This window comes from Aquila chrysaetos, chromosome 17 (genome assembly GCF_900496995.4).
Source record: "Aquila chrysaetos chrysaetos chromosome 17, bAquChr1.4, whole genome shotgun sequence".
Lineage (NCBI taxonomy): Eukaryota > Metazoa > Chordata > Aves > Accipitriformes > Accipitridae > Aquila > Aquila chrysaetos.
In genome coordinates, this window is record NC_044020.1 from 7,673,471 (window position 1) to 7,693,501 (window position 20,031).

The 20,031-nt window shown below is 43.1% G+C and overlaps 1 protein-coding gene across 4 annotated transcripts in view; it reads right to left on the reverse strand.

Moving 5' to 3' along the window:
- Positions 1-20,031, reverse strand: part of TBXAS1 (thromboxane A synthase 1) — a 246,881-nt gene that overhangs the window by 221,495 nt on the left and 5,355 nt on the right. The window contains exons 1-3 of one of the 4 annotated variants that reach the window (XM_041129476.1): positions 16,819-16,833; positions 15,609-15,687; positions 11,480-11,670 (exon numbers count right to left, since the gene is read on the reverse strand). In XM_041129476.1, the coding sequence (XP_040985410.1) occupies positions 11,480-11,577 (98 nt within the window). In that variant the 5' untranslated portion in view covers positions 11,578-11,670; positions 15,609-15,687; positions 16,819-16,833. Of the gene's footprint in view, positions 1-11,479; positions 11,671-15,608; positions 15,747-16,818; positions 16,834-20,031 lie in introns of those variants that run through there. The other 3 variants (XM_030041203.2, XM_041129477.1, XM_030041204.2) reach the window with 3 other exon arrangements.

Consider the following 20,031-nt stretch of genomic DNA (forward strand, 5'->3'; position numbering starts at 1 on the left):
GTGCTGGTGAGCGTGAACCCACAGCCCAAGTGCTGCAATGACAGATACTGGAGTAGTGTGTAGAGACTGCAGTTTTTCAAAAACACAGAACAACATATCAACAACAGAATGAAGATATACAAGGCGAAACCAAGGTGGTGTCATAAAATACATTCAGGGTCAATAGCTAATGTCCCTGTTATAAAAGTTCTATTGGTTTTACCCAAGGTTATTTCCTTAGCTGCCAGAAGTCATTTGGCTAGAGATGGGATAAGGGGGTTGCTTTGGGCACTGAGCGCGATCTACCCAAGGATCAGATCAGTTATGTTCTGCTGCTTATTTAGAAGCTGTTTGTTCCGAGTCACTTGCTATGTATTTATATATAAATATAAATGTATACATATGTGTGTACATACATGTATACTTACAGGCTGTTCACATAAAAGATCTTGGGAGCTTTACGGATGAGAAACCACAGTATTTTCCTTCAGTTCTAAACCACACTTTATCAAGACGACCAGAAGGAGTATTGCCAAATTTTACTGCCCCCTCCTGCCCCCCTGCTAGCTCCAAATTCCTCCACGTCTCAGAGGCTACTGACTATTTATGGCAAAAAGACAGTCCATTAACCTAGCAATGCTCAAACTTTTATCACCTTCCCCTGCCCCTGCAAGGATAAATACTACTCCCTCAGGCCCCAGTTTAGAACGTCTGGCTTAGCCACTCTCCTCCCATACAGAAGCACATCTCAGGAGGGGGAGATGAGCAGAAAGATGCTGCTGAGATAAGAGACAGCACCTCTGATAAGAGCAGCTGCACCTCTGCCAAGGGCTGACCTGAACTATTCCCAAGCATGTGAGCCCTCGCCATGCACTTTATCTACCAGCTCCTCATTCAGCACCCTCTGCTTTTTTCCGTGCCTGATCGCCTTCCATGGTGCTGCTGGGTCTCACACCCCCCACTGCAGCTTCTGGCCGTTCACCTGAGCCTCTGAACGGTTCACCATGGCCAAACAAAAGCAGGAAAGCAAGAGGTGCCATCAACCAAGGGCTTCCAACAGGCTGAAGGGGCACTTTTCATTGCCTTCCACCAGGCTCGTTCCTGCAACAGGCTTGTGCCTGGCCACAAAGCCAAGGCAGCACCAGCGAGGAACTCCTCACTGACACATAACACAGGCAAGCACACACAGGGCAGCAAACTCCAAACAAGAGTTTTGGCTGTACCCTCATCCTCTCCATGTTTATGATGCACTCAAACTCATTCAGATTATTTCTGCCCCTCATTCTCCCACAGACAAGAGTCCAAACCCATTCAAAATGAAGACACAGCGGCTGTGACCACAGAGCTCCTCCAGCATATCCTCCAGCATCGCTAAGCTATACGCTATTAAACCACCAAATGTCTCAACTCTATTAGTAATCTTATTATTACAGCATTGTAAAAGAAAAAATGTGGGGTTTTTTTTATGGCAGAGCTGCCACTGTCTGGAGGAAACCTGTGTTTTGCACACACAGAACAGCACACACGTATTTCATATGGTGCATTGCAAGCTGCACAGAATAGAAAGCAGCTGGAGGAAAATGGCTGTAGAGAAATGGTTCTCCTGGGCATCATCTGTTGATTTGTTTTGTTTATAGAAGGAATGAGATTTTTATCTCTGCTCAAAATATAAAATGCTTCCATGGCACTGAGCTCACTGCTCGGCTATGCTCACACTCAGGAACGTAAATAAAAGCGGGGGGAAAGGAGGGAGAAAAGGCTTTACTGCACAGAATCCCCAGCAATGTCAAAAATTAAACAGAAAAATGTCAATGATACAGTCAAGGCTTGCAAGAGGAACTGAGTCACCAGCTATCATGGAAATGAGGCCCTCCTTACCATGCTTGTTAATAGCTTGCTTCTACTAAAGCTAAGGAGGCAGGTTAGGGGACAAACTACTCAAATCCCAAGTCTCAAATCCCAGGCTAGCAGGATGAACATCCTTACACTGTAAATACACCAGTCCTTATGAGATGCATGGTCTGCAAAAGCACAGACTCATATGGTCCTTCCACCATCTTGTGCCCACAGCTGATATTCCAAGCTCCCTCTGCAACCTTGCTCTGGGGAGATTGTTCACTCCTCTGTGCCTGACACCCAAAACCTGATGGTCTCTTTCTTTCAACAACAGGGCTCTGTGTCCTAGGAGAACACCAGAGAGCTGGTTTTCCACTCAAGTTGACAGCACTGCCATTTATATTACGCAAAAGTCATATCTCAAGAAAGAAAATAAATTGTGAAACCACTAAATACTACTTAACTACTGCTAATAATTTTAACTTTTTAAAGTTTAAAAACATAACTACTGAGGATGGTGTCCAAACTGTGAGAAATTACCTGAAGTCTAAAACTTTCTGGTAGACAAACAAAGTTTAAAATACTATTCTTCTGAGATCTGAAAGGCTCAAGGTTTGTTGCCTAGGACAGGATAGGTAGGAATTGATAGCTAGGAATAGTTATCACAGAACTGAGGATACTTTATCTTTGCACCACCTATTCTTAGCTCTTAAGAGGAGATGAGGGACAGCAAGCCAGATACGTATCTAGAAGTGAAGGCTGCTGAACGTCACTGCAGGACAGCCCCACTTCATTAGCTACAGAATGGATCTGAAGTCTTTCTGGAACCACCGAGAGGTGTTTGCTCTTCTTAAAGCTGTGTTGTCTCTCACTTGACCAGAGCTCTGATCTGACTGGCCACTGAGGAAATCTTTGGGCAACCCAGAGCCCCATGCTGGGTACAATGCTAGCATGCAACACTGAAGAACCTTTAGCTGCTCCTTCTCTCCCAGGGTGGCTATATATCATGTCTTTCCCACATTCTAAACCACGTACCTCAACAACCTCTTCATCTTGTTATAGCTCTACTGAGAGGGTGTTTACATAAAAGCTCTTTGGAGCTTTTTGGATGAGAAACCACAACAGATTACATCAGATTTATTGCTACTGAATAAGTTAAAAGAATACTTAGGGTTACAGGTTCAAAATTCTGCCAATAGCTCTCATCCAAGAGCATTCATACATTAGGAGCTTGTGACCATACAGTTACCAATTACCCATCCTCTCTAAAGTCCACTGCCTTTTCATCCTTCCCATACCCCTCACCTCCTAACAAGAATCACAAGGTTGCTACTAGCTGAAAGGAACTATGCTTTCCAGGGAAGCAGACTTCACTTTGTCAACACAAGCATACAGCCACTGCCCCATGCCCTACTCCCAACATACGTCTCAGTTCAGCTCCTTTCCTCCAGCTTCAACTTTCCCAAACATACTTGACCTCAGTCCATTAACAACCCACTTCAAATTCATATGGAGTCATATCATTCTGTCCCACTCATTCTTCCCAGTCCTTCCCCAGCCGTTGCTAGGCATCCAGCTTCTTTTCCTACCCAAGAAACAAACCGATATAATAGATTTTGCCTTTTCCCTTGTTTATTGCTTCCTTAATAAACTCCCCCAACAATCCCACAGGTACTGCAGAACTGTGAAAGAAGGGACTGGCCAGGGAAGAAACTACCAGATGAATGGATGTGGAGAATCTACCACATGCTAGATGACCCCTGCATTAAAATTCTAGTATACCTATTGACCTGCACAGTCACTCCAGCCATAGAAAACACATGTAAAATAAACAAACAAAACTTAAAAGAAATTGTCACCAGCGTAAGCAATGGCACATAAAGCAAGGAAATTAAGAGACAGACACTGAACATAATTTTCTCAAGCTCCTCCACTATTCCTGTGAAAGTGAAATAAATGCATTTGCAGACCCAAGCCAGAAAATACTTTGAGCTCTTTCTGCTGGCTGTTTCTCAGCAGTTAGCACACACTGAGCTCATGGAACAGTAAACTTCGTTTTCAATGGGGAAAAAAGCCAAAAACAAACCTAGGGAGATAACATAGAAAAATCCATCTAAAGGTTTCAGTATGTCAAGGGGAACTGATAAAAGACAATCTCTCAATAATATGTCAATATTTTGTTTTAACATAGTTTTCAGACAGCTCCATTAAATACTGTATAAATCTTTCCTACAGAAGAGCAAGGCATGGCAATCAAAGGCATTAATTACAGGTGAACCAGTAATGAGGACGAAACACACCGAACACAGTTATTGAAGCCTGATGCAAAGACAAAAAGGAATGAGGAAAAATATAGGCAACTTTCTTTTAATGATGGGAGCAGTGTTGAAGGAGACAAGAGAAGGGAGAACGCAGATTTACTTTTCAGCCCTCTGAGGAAGTCTCACCTGTCAAAACTGCCCATTGATTTAATTTTCCATTTAAGAAGGAGCACAGCCAGGCTGGCAGGACACTTGGTCTGCTATGTGAAAGATGTGGAGTGACAAGTCCACACCCCTTGGAGCACACGAGGACGCAAAACTAGTCACCCCAGTGCGGGGCAGTCACAGGAACTGCCAGTAGGCTCCCCTGGGGTTCAGGGAAGAGCAGAGTTCATGGCACTGTTCAGAGGAATTACAGCAGTCCTGAGAGGCCCCTCTGAGCCTGGCAATTAAATGCACAGACACAGCAACAGACAGCCCCTGCGCAATGGGATGGAGTGCCCCACTGCTCACAGAGGCAGAGCCTTCTCTTTAAGGAGGTTGTTTACATTGCCTTCTTTCATCGTCTAATTTCAATTCCATTTAGTGCACCAAGAGCAGTGCGTTAAGTTCATCAGGTCCCTTATACGGTCAGTAAATGGGGGCAGGAGCTCCTAGGAGCTAATTCAGAGCACACAAAATTAGTTTGTGAGGTGCCTGAATATCCCCGAGATAAACAAAGCAACCTGCCCCAAGGCAAACAGCAGATCAGAAGTTACAGCCAAAGTGCTAGTCCAGAAGAGCTAAGTGAAGCTCCAGAGAAGACTCCCAGGCAGAAGCTGCCTGATGGAGAAGCCAGAGTAATTCCCCCACTTTGCCAATCTCTCCTGCCTGTGCAACCCAGTCCAGACCAGACCCAGTCCGTTCCAAGCCCTGCAGGAAGGGAAAGCAGAAACTGGATTGCTCAAGGGCTGTGTCCAGCTGCTGTTGGCCTGGCGGCATTGGTAAGCATTAGCCAGCTTTGCAGCATGCTCCACTGGACACTAGATCTGGAGACGATGCCAGAAGACAGGTAAATATACTTGTTCCATGAAAGGAAGCTAACCTATCCCTGTAGGGCTACCTTAACATACTATTAATGCTATAATCTCCATGCACTAAAAACAAATTGTACTTGAGGGATTTTATGGGGAGAGGCAGGAAAAGGTTTAGGGAAAAACGAAGACCACGAGGAATGAATAGCTGAAGATTTACTCCTTTACACAGAGTTGTTAGGGTAAAACGCATGTTCACAAATGCAAAAAAAAAAAAAAAACAGGAAGCACTTGAGGGTCTTCAAATAAACATGGCTGGCGATGTAAGCTCTAAATTAAAAAAAACCCAAAAAACAACAACCCAAAACACAAAAACTTGAACATAAGAGGCCTCTGAGTTTTGCAGTTAAGTGCAAGCAAGCTAAACCAAAGCTGCACAGCTCTAGAGGCTGAGCTACGTTTATAAGGATAACCAGGGTGTTATAACAGCTTCTGAGGACATCCCAGGGAATTTAACTCTGAAGCTGCAAAAGCAATGATGGAAAACTGTTCTACCTCTCCCCCAAAAATAAGAGAACTTTGTTTACCTAAAAGCAGCATAATGGCGACACTGAGTGAACTTCATTCTGGGTGATCAAATCTACTTTGTTTTCAGAGAAATAAAGTATTTAGTCATTTGTGGTGTGGCACTTTTCCAAATTATAATTTAGTAGCTTACTCTGTTCCTTCTCAGGCTCACCTAGAGATGCTTGATTTAGCTCAAAGACGAGGCCATATACTGCACAGCTGTGGGATCAAATTATGTTTGACACATTAGTGGGAATTCCAGATTTGCTTGATGTAAAGCTGCGTGACAAAGGCAATTCAGAATCTGTTAGCTTTTTCTGTCATCAACAGCAGTTTGCTGATGTTTCCTGTTGAGTCAGATCCTTCTAGCTTTCATAATGGGACATTTCAATGAAGGGGAGGGAAGCAGAATGACTTCCACTGACATAATGGCCATTTTAAGAAAAAAAAAAAAACAAAAACCAGCTTGGGTTAACAGAAAATAAAAAACCCCAAACTTCCCTGCCTTCTGACCCTGTAAACCTGATACAGGGTTCACTGCAAACTGAGAAGCTACAAGGTTGTAATAGGGGAAGACTCATTACGGACCGCAATCTTAGAGCCCAGCCACTGCTGCGGGAGGGATGTGCAAGACCGAGGAGAGCTCAGCAGCAGCACAGGAGCACCAGCCCCTGAGCGCTCGCTGCCTGCAGAGCTGTGCTTTCTGCCAGCAGGGCAAACAAGCATGCCTTAACATCCAAGGATTAGGATGCCTCTCTGAACCTCTCAACTCAATGAGCCTGACATGACAGCAGAGCTGTATGTCTTTACGGGTATATGTTGATGCTCCACTGTTTCTAGCCATAGTGGTCCTTGCAGCTCTGTGCCTTTGATGGCAGCAGTGACAGCTGGAAAAGTTTGGCCCTACCCACCCACAGTTGGTGCTTTTTCCAGAAAGGATCCAAGTTTTGTATTGTCTGACACTGGATCTGTCCAGAAGCATTATCTTGATGTGTTAGGGAAAAAAACCTGCTCACCCTATCCCTGCACTCAAACCGTAAGCCTAAAGCTTTAGCAGTCAAACATCTTTTGTAAATACTGATTTTTTCAGAAGCAAAAAATGGTGCAATATCTAGTTCTAGGTGGCATCTAGCTGGAGGGAAAGAAAAAAAAACCCAAAAAAACAAACCCCAAACCTGAGGTCTAGTTGATCTCAGTTTTGCTTAACTCAAGCCCAAATAGCAAGTTTCTGCAAAACCAGAATGAAGTTTTATTTGGAGACAGATTAGCTCTAAACTTTCTCTTTCCAAGCTCTTTCTGAAATGACAGATGTAAAGTAATGCCAAACAAGCAATAATATTGAAGCCACTTGTATCAAAATACTACCTGACCTGAGATTAACTTCTGATGTGGTCTAGTACAGGTATGGTACTAACTGATGAACTCTAACACATGTTGTCCCCCACGTCTAAGTATCTCCTGCATATAAGTGTATGCAAATGTCTAGGCTTAAGGCCAGAGGAAAAAAAAAAATTAAGTTTAGTTTTCATTCTTTTTGATCAGAGACTGCAAATTCTTCGAGTTAGGATTGACTTGTTACGCAATGGGTGGACAGTATCTAGATACAGTGGAACCCAAATCTCTCAGTCTCTCTATACTTTTCTGTAACACAAGTGATCATTAATACTACTTCAGTGTAAAAATGGCATCTTTCTGAATGATTTAGCTTTTCAGAAACAGACAAGAACACCACTAGTACATGTTGTTGCTATGTTTGAAAGCATGCAATTAGATGTGTATCTTACAAACATAAACAAACACCTCCCATCCAACCTCCATGCTTCTAAAAAAACCCAGGTTTGTTTAGACAAGGGGTTGATAATCCAGTTTGAACACAGGTATCTGAATGCTGTGACAGCTTCTTCATAATGCTAAGCTTATGGTACATTAAACTTTAAAACAAGATAAACTCCTGCTTTCATTTTATCAAACATCTTCCCAGACAGCAAAAAGAAAGACACAAAGCAATGTTTGCAGCTACAGCCAAGCATGGGATACCCAACTCAGCATATGTTTGAAATGAAAATGAACAATATGTTGCATAGATACACTACGGTATTTTTCAATAGACAATATCACTGGGATTTGTAAATGTTAACCTCATTCCCCCCTTAAGTGTTTGTTTTTATTTCATGCCTGAAACAAACCTGAGATTCACAGAGATTAAGCGAATAGAGACAGCAGTCCTTGCAATTGAGAAAGAAAGTGCTCTTAAAAAACTGCTCTGACAATCAGTTTGGCTAGTAGAAATCACAGGGGGTGAGAGGGACATGGACAGGAGATTTTTTTTTAAGAGTGCTCAGTGTTGTGCCACTGGTATTACTGAACTTTATGTATTTAGCCATATTATGCCTTTTTGTAGTCAGTAAAGCAGTAATTTCATTGTCTACCACGATAGCAATGAGGTACCAAGAGCCATCAAAGAATCCATGGTATGAGGTCTGCAAGGAGAGACTTTGACCTACTGACAGCAAGTAGTAAGGAAGGGGAGGACAGTGGACAGCTAAGCACTTCAGGAATGGGAAACAGCAAGAGGGCTTGAACAGCCTGTTAAATTAACAGATTACCAAGAAAGTAACCTCAGGTTTGTTCTCCCATTTCAGATCTGAAGACACAATGTACCCAAAAGCTTCTCTGTTCTTTCTACTCCAAACATTAAACTACCTACCTTAAAAAGCCTCTCTTTATAGCTGACTTAAGGTCATGTGGAAGACAAACACTGAGAGACTGAATTTTCCACTGATTTAAAACTGACACAATACACTACAAGCATCACCTTCATATTACACTGATGACAACACATGAGAAATCAGAGATGTGCCATTAGAGAATTTGTTATAAAGAGTTATTGGTGATCTTCATTGTACCATAAATCAGTCTTAAAAAAAAATTACCAAATCATCCAAGTTTCCTCCTAAGACCTGTATCTTCTCTAGAAGTTTATTTTTATGCAGCTACAGCCTCTCCTCCCTTTCCCAATCAACCCTTGCTTCTCTGTTTCATATGACCTCACCTTACCCAAAAATGTGAAGAGATTGGTGTTATCACAACTTAGCAAGATACCACCTGCCAGCTGAACTGTGATAAATCACAGCTGGCCTTACACTACATATGCTAACAGTGACTGAGGCTGAGTCCACAGGCAGCAGCTCAGGGCTGTCTTTTAAACCACTGAGTACCCCCATCCACAAAAATCATGCTAAGGAAATAGCTCAATAACACGACAGTTGCCATCACCATGTTGTTATTCTAGCATGTATTAGATCTATTAACTCTCTTCTCTACCTGCAACTGCCTTCTGTTTAGCCTGTAAGCCTTTTACAGCCAACAAGGTGGACAAACTGCCTATTCTTTGTACTTACACAACAGTTGACACAATATGACCCCGATCAATCATAAGCTACTACCATAACAAAATTTACAACAGCAAATATTCATTCCTCCCTTCCCCCATGACTGCCCTTCTGAAAAGACACAATGCTGGCAGAAAAAAAAACTAGAAAAAGAATTCAGAAGTTATTAAAAAATGAGATTAAGGCTTAGAACAAAAACGTCAAAGGAACTTGAAGAGTTATTACTTTATTATTACTCCTGCCGTACATAACACTTGTGCTTTCTAACTCCTAGAAGAGCCAAACAATTGGGTATGCAACATGATTGTAATAAAAACATTCTCTAGAATTAGGGACCTGCATTTCTATTAGCAACCTTTTACATACTCTATAAATAATTCCTTGAACCCAAGGTTTCAGCCATGAATAAAGGAAGCTGTGAGCACGCATTGGGTTTTACTTATTTGTTTAAACAGACATGCAGTATAAAAAAACTTTCTAAAAAGTAGATTCTCAAATGAGTATGTTGACAGGTTTGAACAACCACCACTGCACTTGCAGATGTAAGGCTAATGGCTTGAATCACAAGTTCAGTCACTGCATTTTACTGAAATAAATGGGTCTGAATAGCTTAGCCACCAGGAAAACCTACCAATAGCCCACAGATGTTGCCCAGCATATTTCATTGCAAGTTTAAGAAACACCAGCTTCTCATCAGAAGAGTGACCTATAGGCACCTGTGTTTAATAAGCTGCTTAAAATCAACCTGTATCTGTAGATCAACAAGATTGGTTAATAATAACCATTGGCACGTAAGAGTATAAAACAATTTCCCATATAAAATTCCAGCTTCCTTTACTTAATGCCTTCACAGAACTCACCTTCAGCCAGGAAAGGAGAAACACTGAAAGGGGTATCTCTACTGTAAGGCCATTTCCCACCTCACTCCTAAACTGGACTTTTTGAAACTTATATGGTAGGCACTCAATTCAGCAGCTGACTGTCCACAGCCAGGAGCCTGGTTTAACTTTGACTTCAGTCTGAAATTAGAGCTAGGTTTGTTTATGGCAAGACCAAATTCTGCACTAAACTGCCATGTCTTCACTTCAAGGGGAGGAACAGCCTTCCTTAAATTGAACCAGAAAATGAGGCTCTGGAGAAGCATGCGCCAGAACGTACCCTAAGTTTACACGCAGTAGTTCTGTGTCTTCAGAGACCTTAGCACATCTTGATGTGTACTATGTGGAAGCATCAGGCTCTTTCAGCTGACTCACAGGCAGCCAGATCTTAACCAGCCGATCTGCTGCATTTCTGAACTGTGGATGTGCCTCTGCCATCCCTCTCATCCCCTTAAGCTCACAGAAATGCACAGGTCAGCAGCTAAACAGCATGGTTTTATTGAAAGATCTAGTGCTGCCATTCTTTTTCCCAGAAAAATTCAAAGGAAGTAGGACTTGGACATCTGTGATGATTTGGGCGGATCTTATTAAGAAAGCTGGCTCACCCACCTACTTGATATGGTAACGCACATCAAATATGGGCTTGACTTGACTTTTTTTAGTCTCTCTAGACCCTCCTTTGACACAGAATGAAGTTGAACAAAGCCCAACAGGGTCAAAGAATGAAGAAATACATGCAAAAGAGATCTATCATTTACACTGCTACAACAATTGTGCTAATCTCATGGTGCCATCACTACTCTCTTCCAGATTATCTTTGGTTTTTTGTCAGAGGTACTTTTTCCTACCACCATCCCTGAAACTTTTTCTTGAACACATATACAAATGAGAAAAAAAACATTGGTTGACTGGAAGGCAGGATTTGAAGAGCTATTCAAGTAAAAACAGTCAGAACAGCACTCCCAGTTCAGCTAATTTAATTTCTGAAATAAATTATCTGGACAGGGAGGGGTTTTTTTTCATTTCAGCACAGCTCACTGCAATGCCTACTGTGCTAACCATTAGGGCTGCTGTTATTCTGATTTGTATCCACTACTCAGTGTGGAAGGAACAAGAGAAGAAATTCAAGCAGCAGTTAAAATGTCTGCACACTTAAGCCAAGAAACCTGGCAAGGGACAAGTGTGCAGCATAGTACAGAGAAGAGGTGCAACAAGTACTCGGTTTCTTTGTGATCAGTGCCAATGTTCCTGTTGCCTACAGAAATTAATAAGAAACCAACAATATTAAGCTCTTAATTTTGAAGACAATTTTTGTTAGCAGTTTGTTGGTAAAGCGCTTACAAGAAGATATTGCAGGGAGAGAATTCTCTAAGAAGCACCATAAGTTTTGTGAGTATTTATTTCAACCTCTGCATCCAAACCAACTCCCCCTCCGTGTCCCTTCTAGCCAATTATGTTCCAGTTTCCCCTTACGAATAAGAGTCTATAGATTTTAGGGGAGCTTCAGCAGGCTTTGTGTCTGATATGCAGCACATATCACTGTTATCACTTACCAATACAGCAGGACCACGAAGACCACCAGCAAAGCCAGGGTGACCGTTGTATTACTCATTTCTATAGAGGCAAATGCCAGGAGATCTACTGGCTCCATTTTCCTCCACTACAGCTCCAGGCTTGAGTGGTGTGTGCATGGGAAAGTCTCTGCAAGAGCTGATAAAGCCTTCCACAGCTACACAAATGACATCTGCAACAAAACAGGAACCAAGAGAGCAAAAACACATCAAGTCAAATACAAACTGCAAACCTTTCCTGTTCTCATCAACTGCACGCTCTAAGAGAGAACTTGAAGGTTCCCTGAATGGTAGGATGTAGCAATTTCCCCCCCTCCTGCTGTTGTTGACTGTCGTGCCAGTAAATATTTACATACCCACCGCTTGAGACATCAGTGCTGATGTCTAAAAATCTATTCAACAAGTATAGGGAAACTGGAAAAAGGCAGGGGGGGAGGGGGGAGGGGGAGAGCCTGACCATGGTACAGATCATGGAAGAATAATATAAAGACCCTTCAGGGGTGCCCTGGCATACAACAGTGGTATTCTCTGAAGTAACAAACATAGAGCATTACTGCAACATAAAACTTCATTAACACTTAATCTCCAAACTGGTTATACCTTAAAAGAATGGAACAAAGTAAACTTTAAATTATCACAACTAAAAGGAGAATTGGGGGGAAAACTCTTCTAATGTGACTACTAGAACACATATAAGAATGAAAAACTAATGAGCAGAAAAACCCAGCTGTAGTACCAGGGTCCGTAAGTCAGCACCTGTCACACTGGTTAGTCCACACAGACAGCACTGTTTGGCTGTATCATCTCAGGTTCATGAGTACTACAGCACATTTTCCTGACTCAATGCAGTGCCCCCCTTGGAGGTACCATTAACCAGCCTTTCCACAGACGCTTTGGCTACCCCTGCGTTGTATTTCTAGTATCAGGGTTAACATCAATATGGCCATATCTACTATCTCTGCATTGTGGCACAGTCAAGCTGTCACAACCCCTTGAACAACCTGGACATGAACAGTCAAGCTTTGATGGCAGTTCAGGAAATGGTTTGTCCACACACAGTATATGAATTCCTCAGCTTTCTTCCATATCTTCCTGTCAGCAAACCTCAATCCTGTTTCAAGTATCTGATCCACTCCAACTAGAAAGGTCAACCAGAAAGCAAACCTTGAAGCACTTCTGAGAGAACACCACCAACCTGTTACACACAAAGTTACCAAATGCCACTATCAAAAAAATCTTCAGGATTACAACAACAGCAGCAGCAGCAGCTTGCAAGTAAACACCCTTGCCCATGACAAAATTCCCTGAACTGTCCGGTATTGTTTGTTACTTATGGAACTAGAAATACCCATACATGTACTGCAGCCCTCCCACCCATTCCAACCAACCTATTCGAAAGTTAAGGAAATCAAAGACACCCAAAAAAACTAGATTTGTGAATTATATGGTAACCTTGAGAAACAGAAATTCCGCAACATCCGATTCCCATAACACACCAGAGGAAGAGTGGTTTCTTCTCATACAACCCCAAGATAACAGCCTAGATTTAATGTGCAAGGCTTCTCCAATATCACTGTATTACATTGCCTGCTCTTATCAGAGAGGTTAATAATATAGGTATCAAAAAAGTAAAGTCTCTAACACAATGGAGTTTAATTTTAAGAAGATTTGGCTCTACTCTAACTGAATCACTGCTATTTTGGTTCTCCGTGCTTCACAACTGCATTAATTCCCTTCCAGCCTCAGATCCTTGCAGAATAAGTAAAAGGTGTTAACCAGCTCATCAGCTCCACAGAATAGCACAGTAGTTCACAGAAAACCTTGCTTATTGTATTAACAATGCTATTGCTATTCTGGGTCAATAACAGCTCTGCCAGTTTGCTGCTGCTGCCAAGTTCTCCAAGAACAACTGCAACAAGATTCAAGAAAAGTGACGCAAGGAATTAATCAATGGGCACAAGCCAATCCCAACCAGAAACTGATCCTGTGGGACTTTAAGGGGAAAAAAAAAAATCCATATGCCTTAAAGTCTCTTCAAAAAAACTAAACCAATCACCACGAGAAGGTAAGAAATAATATTCCGATTTCACTGTGCTTTAATTTATTTGGCCGTTGTGGTTTAAGCCCAGCTGGAAACAAAGCACCCCCAGGCTGTTCGTTCACTCCTCCCCCCCGCAGTGGCACGGGGAGGACAAAATATAAAGAAACACTCGTGGGTCGAGACAAGGACAGGGAGGGATCACTCACCGCTTATGGTCATGGGCAAAAAACAGACTCAACTTGGGGAAAAAACAAAATCAGTTTAATTTACTACAAATCAAATCAAAACAAGGATAGTGAGAAATAAACCCAAATCTTAAAACACCTTCCCCCCACCCCTCCCTCCTTCCCGGCGCAACTCCACTCCCGGTTCTCTCTCCCTCCTCCCCTCAGCGGCGCAGGGGGACGGGGAATGGCGGTTGGGGTCAGTTCCTCACACGTTGTCTCTGCTGCTCCTTCCTCCTCAGGGGCAGGACTCCTCACTCGTCTCCTGCTCCACCGTGGGGTCCCTCCCACAGGAGACAGTCCTCCACAAACTCTTCTCCTTCCCATGGCTGCAGTTCTTCACGAACTGCTCCAGCGTGGGTCCTTCCCACGGGCTGCAGTCCTTCAGTCACAGACTGCTCCAGCACGGGCTTCCCCGTGGAGCGGCGGCCATCTCGGGGGGCATCCATCCCCCTGCTCTGGCGTGGGCTCCTCTCTCCTCGGGCTGCAGGTGGGCATCTGCTCCCCCGCTCCCCTCCGTGGGCTGGGGGGGACAGCCTGCCGCCTCACCGCGGGCTGCGGGGGCATCAAAACCTCCTCCGGCACACCTCCTCCCCTCCTTCTTCGCTGACCTCGGTGTGTGCGGAGGGGTTCCTCTCACATTCCACTTCCCAAACTCCGCTGCAGGTTCCCCTTCTGAAATCTTAAACCTGCTCTCCCGGAGGCGCTACCGCCGTCGCTGAGGGGCTCGGCCTGGGCCAGAGGCGGGTCCGGCTTGGAGCCGGGGAAGCTTCCAGCAGCTTCTCACAGGAGACACCCCTGTGGGCCCTCCCCGCTACCAAAACCCTGCCACACAAACCCAAAACACTGGCTTTTTAATTAAAGGACATTTTTCTGCATGTAGAGGACTGATGCCCTCCTATTAAAGTCAACAACAAAACTCTATCAGCAAACACAGAGTCAAGTACAGACCTCACTTATTTTTTTAAGAAGCACTAGAGCCTTTTCCCAGTCACACTGGGAGGTAGGTGGGATGAATAGTTCTTAAACACACGCATTATGAAAGAAAATAGGCTCTCACATCAGCATCCAATTTGGAACAGAACACATAATCAAGCTCACAACAACAACAACCATCCTTTTCTGTTGTTGATGTTGGGGTTTTCTTTTTGTTTTGTTTTTTTAAGCCTCGGCACCTGTTTCTTGCTGAAGGGTTTTAACTCAGCACCTCCAACCATCAAGGAGGGTGGCACACAGCATTGACTCTAAAACCAGCCTGGAGCACTCCTCACCGCAGCCCCACATGCTTGCAGTTGTCATCCCAGAGTTAAGGATCTCAGCTGCACGAAGAGTCACAAAAATCCACATGTTGCTTTGCAGGGCAGGGGGGAAAGGCATCAGGGATGCAGACAACAATGAAAACAGGCTATTTATCAATCCTGTGGCTCTCTTTACAGGTCCTTTACATTAGAAGCACCATCCTAATTAACTAGTTAATAGCATAGATATTTTTCACCGACCTCCCAGTTCTTTTTGTGGAGCCACGCTGGTCAGGCTGATTATGATAATAATATCAATGAACTACAGAGGCCGATACAAAGTCCTCACTAACCGCATGCTGGAGGAAGCCAGAGACAAGCAGAAGTGGAAGAGAGCCTTTTCCTGTCAGACTGCTATGAGTCAGCAGCACTGCCTGCATTTGCCTCTACGAGGCTTCACTCTAGATTGCATCTACCAAGGTTCACAGCTCCTTGATGGAGTGCCATTCGAGCTCTTCTCTTCTGCAGCAAGTAAAATCTACAGATCACCACCTTGTTCAACACAAACTTCAACAACAACAACAACAAAATGTTCAACACAAACTTACGCTCAAGACTCCCATCTCATCCTTCATTCCCCAGCACTGCCGTCACTGTAGCCTTGGAGCTCCCCAGCAAATGGCAGACCTACAAGACAGAAGTAGTTCAATCCCGAACAGCCAGAGCTTCAGCCTGCACGGGTGTTCACAGCAGTAAATATTAAAAAGGGAAGTGCATTACAACAAAGTCTGAGAAGTTGAATTGTTCCTCAACTGAAAAAGAAAAAAAAAAAAACCCACACCCAGACAATCCAGGTTTTCCAGGAAGCCTTCATGCCTTAAAGCCCTGTCTGCTATGACTCCAAGAATATTTTCTGTAAATGCTCTTCCAAAACAATGCATTTCAACTTCAAAATGAATACAAGTGTGGCAATGAGCCTCAGCAATGCTTGACATACACAAGTATCGTTCTGACATGAAACACAGAGCTTATTAAAAAGCAGGATTATAGACCTTCTCAGTAGACCTAGATCATGTTAAGGATTTTGACCTGTCTTCAAAGCATATCAAATGGAAAATGTAGTCTCACGTATTTCAGAGGCTAATGACTATACCAGCTAGACTAACCACACACTCCTGCTAATGACCAAATTCAACTCCTCTCATGCTATTCTGCTTCATATGTTCTAGGTCTATAATAATCTAATTAAGGCTGAGCCACAACAACTTTACAATAGATGAAGGAAGTCTAGAAAGGTGTTAAGTTTTAATTTTATAGCAGTTCATCTCCTTAGAAATTTGTAGCATAGTCTTCAGATCAACAAAATTCTGTTATATAGACAGCTTAGCCACAAAATACTGCAAATGAAATACCACAGAACAGCTTAAAAAAAACCATGAGATTAATCAGAGACTAGTTTATGTATAAGCTTTAACAAAGCCCATGTACAAAACCATGTAAGTACATATGATATTAATTTATCTTGAAGACAAAAACCTTTCCAAAGACAAAATGAATTCTCAACATCTTTAAGGTAGATCAAAGGCACATTTCACAGAGATTTTTTTTTTATATTTAAAACAACCTTAATAGCCAAAGTACTGGGAATATTAATATATTGGAACAGAAGGACTTACAGTGGCCTTCCATGACTTCATTATTACTATCCTTCTTCAAGGATTGACCAAGCAGATTAATCAGATGATTTTGTACTCCTGTATGATAAACTATGCCAAGCTACTCAACAAACAGACCACTGAGGCATTGGAGTCCACTTACAGAGATCCTGCTCTGCATTCAAATGGACGGGAACACCAAAAGGATACCATGGGCTCATGGAAGAGTCTTGAGCCACCTTGAATAAAATCACTCCAATGAACTGGATCTTGAAAGTCAAACATGGTAACCATGAAACCACGCTGAGGAAGCTGCTTTCATGACGCTTCCTACTGAGAAACAAAGACACACTTTTACACTTAAAATTGTTTCACCAAGTCAGAACCTGGTTGTATTAACCTAAATGCTTCTCAGAAAACAGGTACCCAGCTTAAAAATTCTAGGAAAGCTAAAATATTATGCAAACTTGTACTTCACTAAGAAATTTAATCTTAGCTGACTAAAAGTTATGGTACTTCAAACTCAGTTACAGGAGCTAAAAAACTCATTATGCTAACTAAATGTAGTGCCGCTGTACTAAGTCCCCTCTAAAGCAACAAGCTGTGAGATATCCTAGTTATTTCAAAGATCTCCACTTAGAAATAGCACAGATTTTGTGGTCAAAAGGAATGACAGTTTCTTCCTCTTGCTGTGAGAGCTCAGAATGAGTTTCTAAAATAAAGTTACCTTTGCTAATAGTGACATTAAGATCTTGCAGCCCCAGTGAAATTCCAGAGAAAGCAGAAATTAATGTAACATCTGCTGCCCATGGCCAGGCATTTCTAAGCAAATTGACTTTATTAAATAATCGGTAACTTGTTTATATTTCTATAGCTTGCTTTAGAAACATTGATTGATTCAAGCAATCCTATAATTTCATTGTCCTATAAACTTGACTGGAGATAAGTAAGGATTTATGTTCATGGATCAATAGCTCCCCATTGACAGAAAAAGCCAAAGAACCCTGCCTAGACTAGTCTTGTAGTTGCAGAGACCCATATAAATGTTTGCCTTTGTAACAATATCATGGTAAGAACCAGTAAGTTATAATTTCTTCTGTGAAGTTCAGTTTTTAAACACCATGAAAAATACCCAACCTTCTTTGTTTGATTGAAAAGCTACTCTAGATAGCAAACTCAAGGCTTGAATTCTCCAAACTGTGTTTCAATGCCGGACCACAGGTCAAAAGAACTGTGAAAAACTTAACAGAAGCACCTTGTTCTATAACTTAACTAAATTGTGCTTATCAACTTCTCCTTCATCTCTTAGCTCGTGGGATTGACACCAAAACACATAAAGCCCAGTCCTTTTACTGCACTTTGCAAATAGGAAGATGTAGAATGCTGGGTTCCCCCAATTAACGGAAATATTTTGAGAGGTCAATATGCTATCTCTAGCTACTACATTCCCACCTTACCTCTCCAGTTTGCAGTTCAATAATTTTATTGTGGAATCCTTTCAGGACAATACAAAGAGATTTCTTTAGAGAAAGATTGCACGCAGCCTCCTTAAAAGCAGGGCAGCCACCTCAGAGGCAATTAGCCACGGCAATTGGCATCGCACAGAGCAGCGCAATGGCTCCTGGACCGCCAGCTGGAGAAACCCCGACCATTGCATCCTTCTAGTTGCCCTAATGGGAGAAGGGGAGTTAAAGAACAAATAGAAAGGACAAAGGGGAGAATAGCAGCCAAGAAGAGGCAGATCTGACCATCCTGTCACGGGAGGACAGCCACGACCATCCGCCCTGCATTCTGCTTGTGAAAAGGACAAGCCAAAAGCTGGATGAACATGCTGCTCAGTACCTCTTTCAAAAGCACCGGATTGCTGATACAGATCATCAGCAGCCTGCACACGTGCCCTGGAGATGGGCTGCCGGGGCCGGGAGGGGGGCCGGGAAGGGATGGGAGCTGAGGGCAGCCCCCACACAGACCAGCCCTCACCGCGGGGCGCAGCCCCAACGGGCTGAACGTAGGAGGCAGGTAACAGGGTCCATCAGCACAGCAAGGGTGAGTCAGGAGCAGGGACCACCCAGGGCATCAAGTCAGCAACTGAAACCCCAGACCCGAGCTTTAATGGGGCTCCTGGGCCCATGGGCAGAGTGTGCAGGTGGGGGGGTCTCAGGTGAGGCCAGTCAGGACAATTAAGATGTATTGGTGCCCTCAGAGACCTGACAGGCTCAGTACTAAGGCCTGGAACAGGTAAAAAGATAATGACAGACACATGGGGGTAGGGTTTTTGGAAGACTAAATTCACTAATGCAAGGCATTTATCAATACCCTGTCAAAACTCAAAATGACAAAAGGGGGAAGGCACCAAAAGTCTCAAAAACCTTGAACTCAGATGAGGTAAAAAAGTATTCTTCACCTGAGGCCCACCACTTTTTTTTCAAATAGCACATGGTTCCAGAAGAAGCCCCACAGATGTGAATGGAGAACGTCCCCATCAGTTATGGCCTTCAGGCTGACAGGAACGGTAGAATCAGGTCCGATCTGGGAACTGTGGGCAGCATCAGCTCTGCCTTTATGCTTTATCTCTAATTGTCCAAAATCAGGGGGATTGGATGCAATTACCCCTCTGAGATGAATAAGATAGCAAAAAGAAAAAGCAAAAGAAGGTGCAACGTATTAGATAATACAAACATGCCAAAACCAGGACCGGCATTACAACTCAGGCACTACCACCACCTAGTCTCAGCACAGAAGAGGCGGTAAACTGGCTCGCAGGAAAACGAAAGGTCAAAATCAAGCAAGTCAGACTAATAATATTGCCACAGTAATGGTTTTCATACTTCAAGAAGCCCAGAAGCTATTAGTCTACATCCACATGTAGAAAGGCAGTATGACTGCAAAGAGACTCAACCTGACAGTTCAAAATAATCACTGAGGACCAATCCCAGTTCTCCAGCAATTCTTTAGTGGCATCCACAGAGCCTCTCTTTTAGGCTTTAGAAACATCCCTTCATGGGACATGGAAAATTCTCCTGGAGAACACCAGGTGCAGGGTTTGGTAATGCTGCTCTGAGTCCTGTAGACAGGCAGGGGGAGGTTGGTGCCCTGTTGCCTCTCTTGCCTTTGAAAATGTTCCCCATGATAAACATTTCAAAATGACAATAACTGCAGTGTGAACAATCATGCCGGATGTTTTCAGATGGCTGTAGGAACACAAAACGTATGAGGCACTGGAACACACAGAGCTGTGGCAGGAAGACATGTAACACCTTCACACTATGGGGCAAATGCAGAAACAATATAAAGTACATTGAAAAGCCTTATCTTCACTTAGGCCCCTGTCCAGGGGATATTCACTGCCTAAATTTATGCATCACATGATGAATAA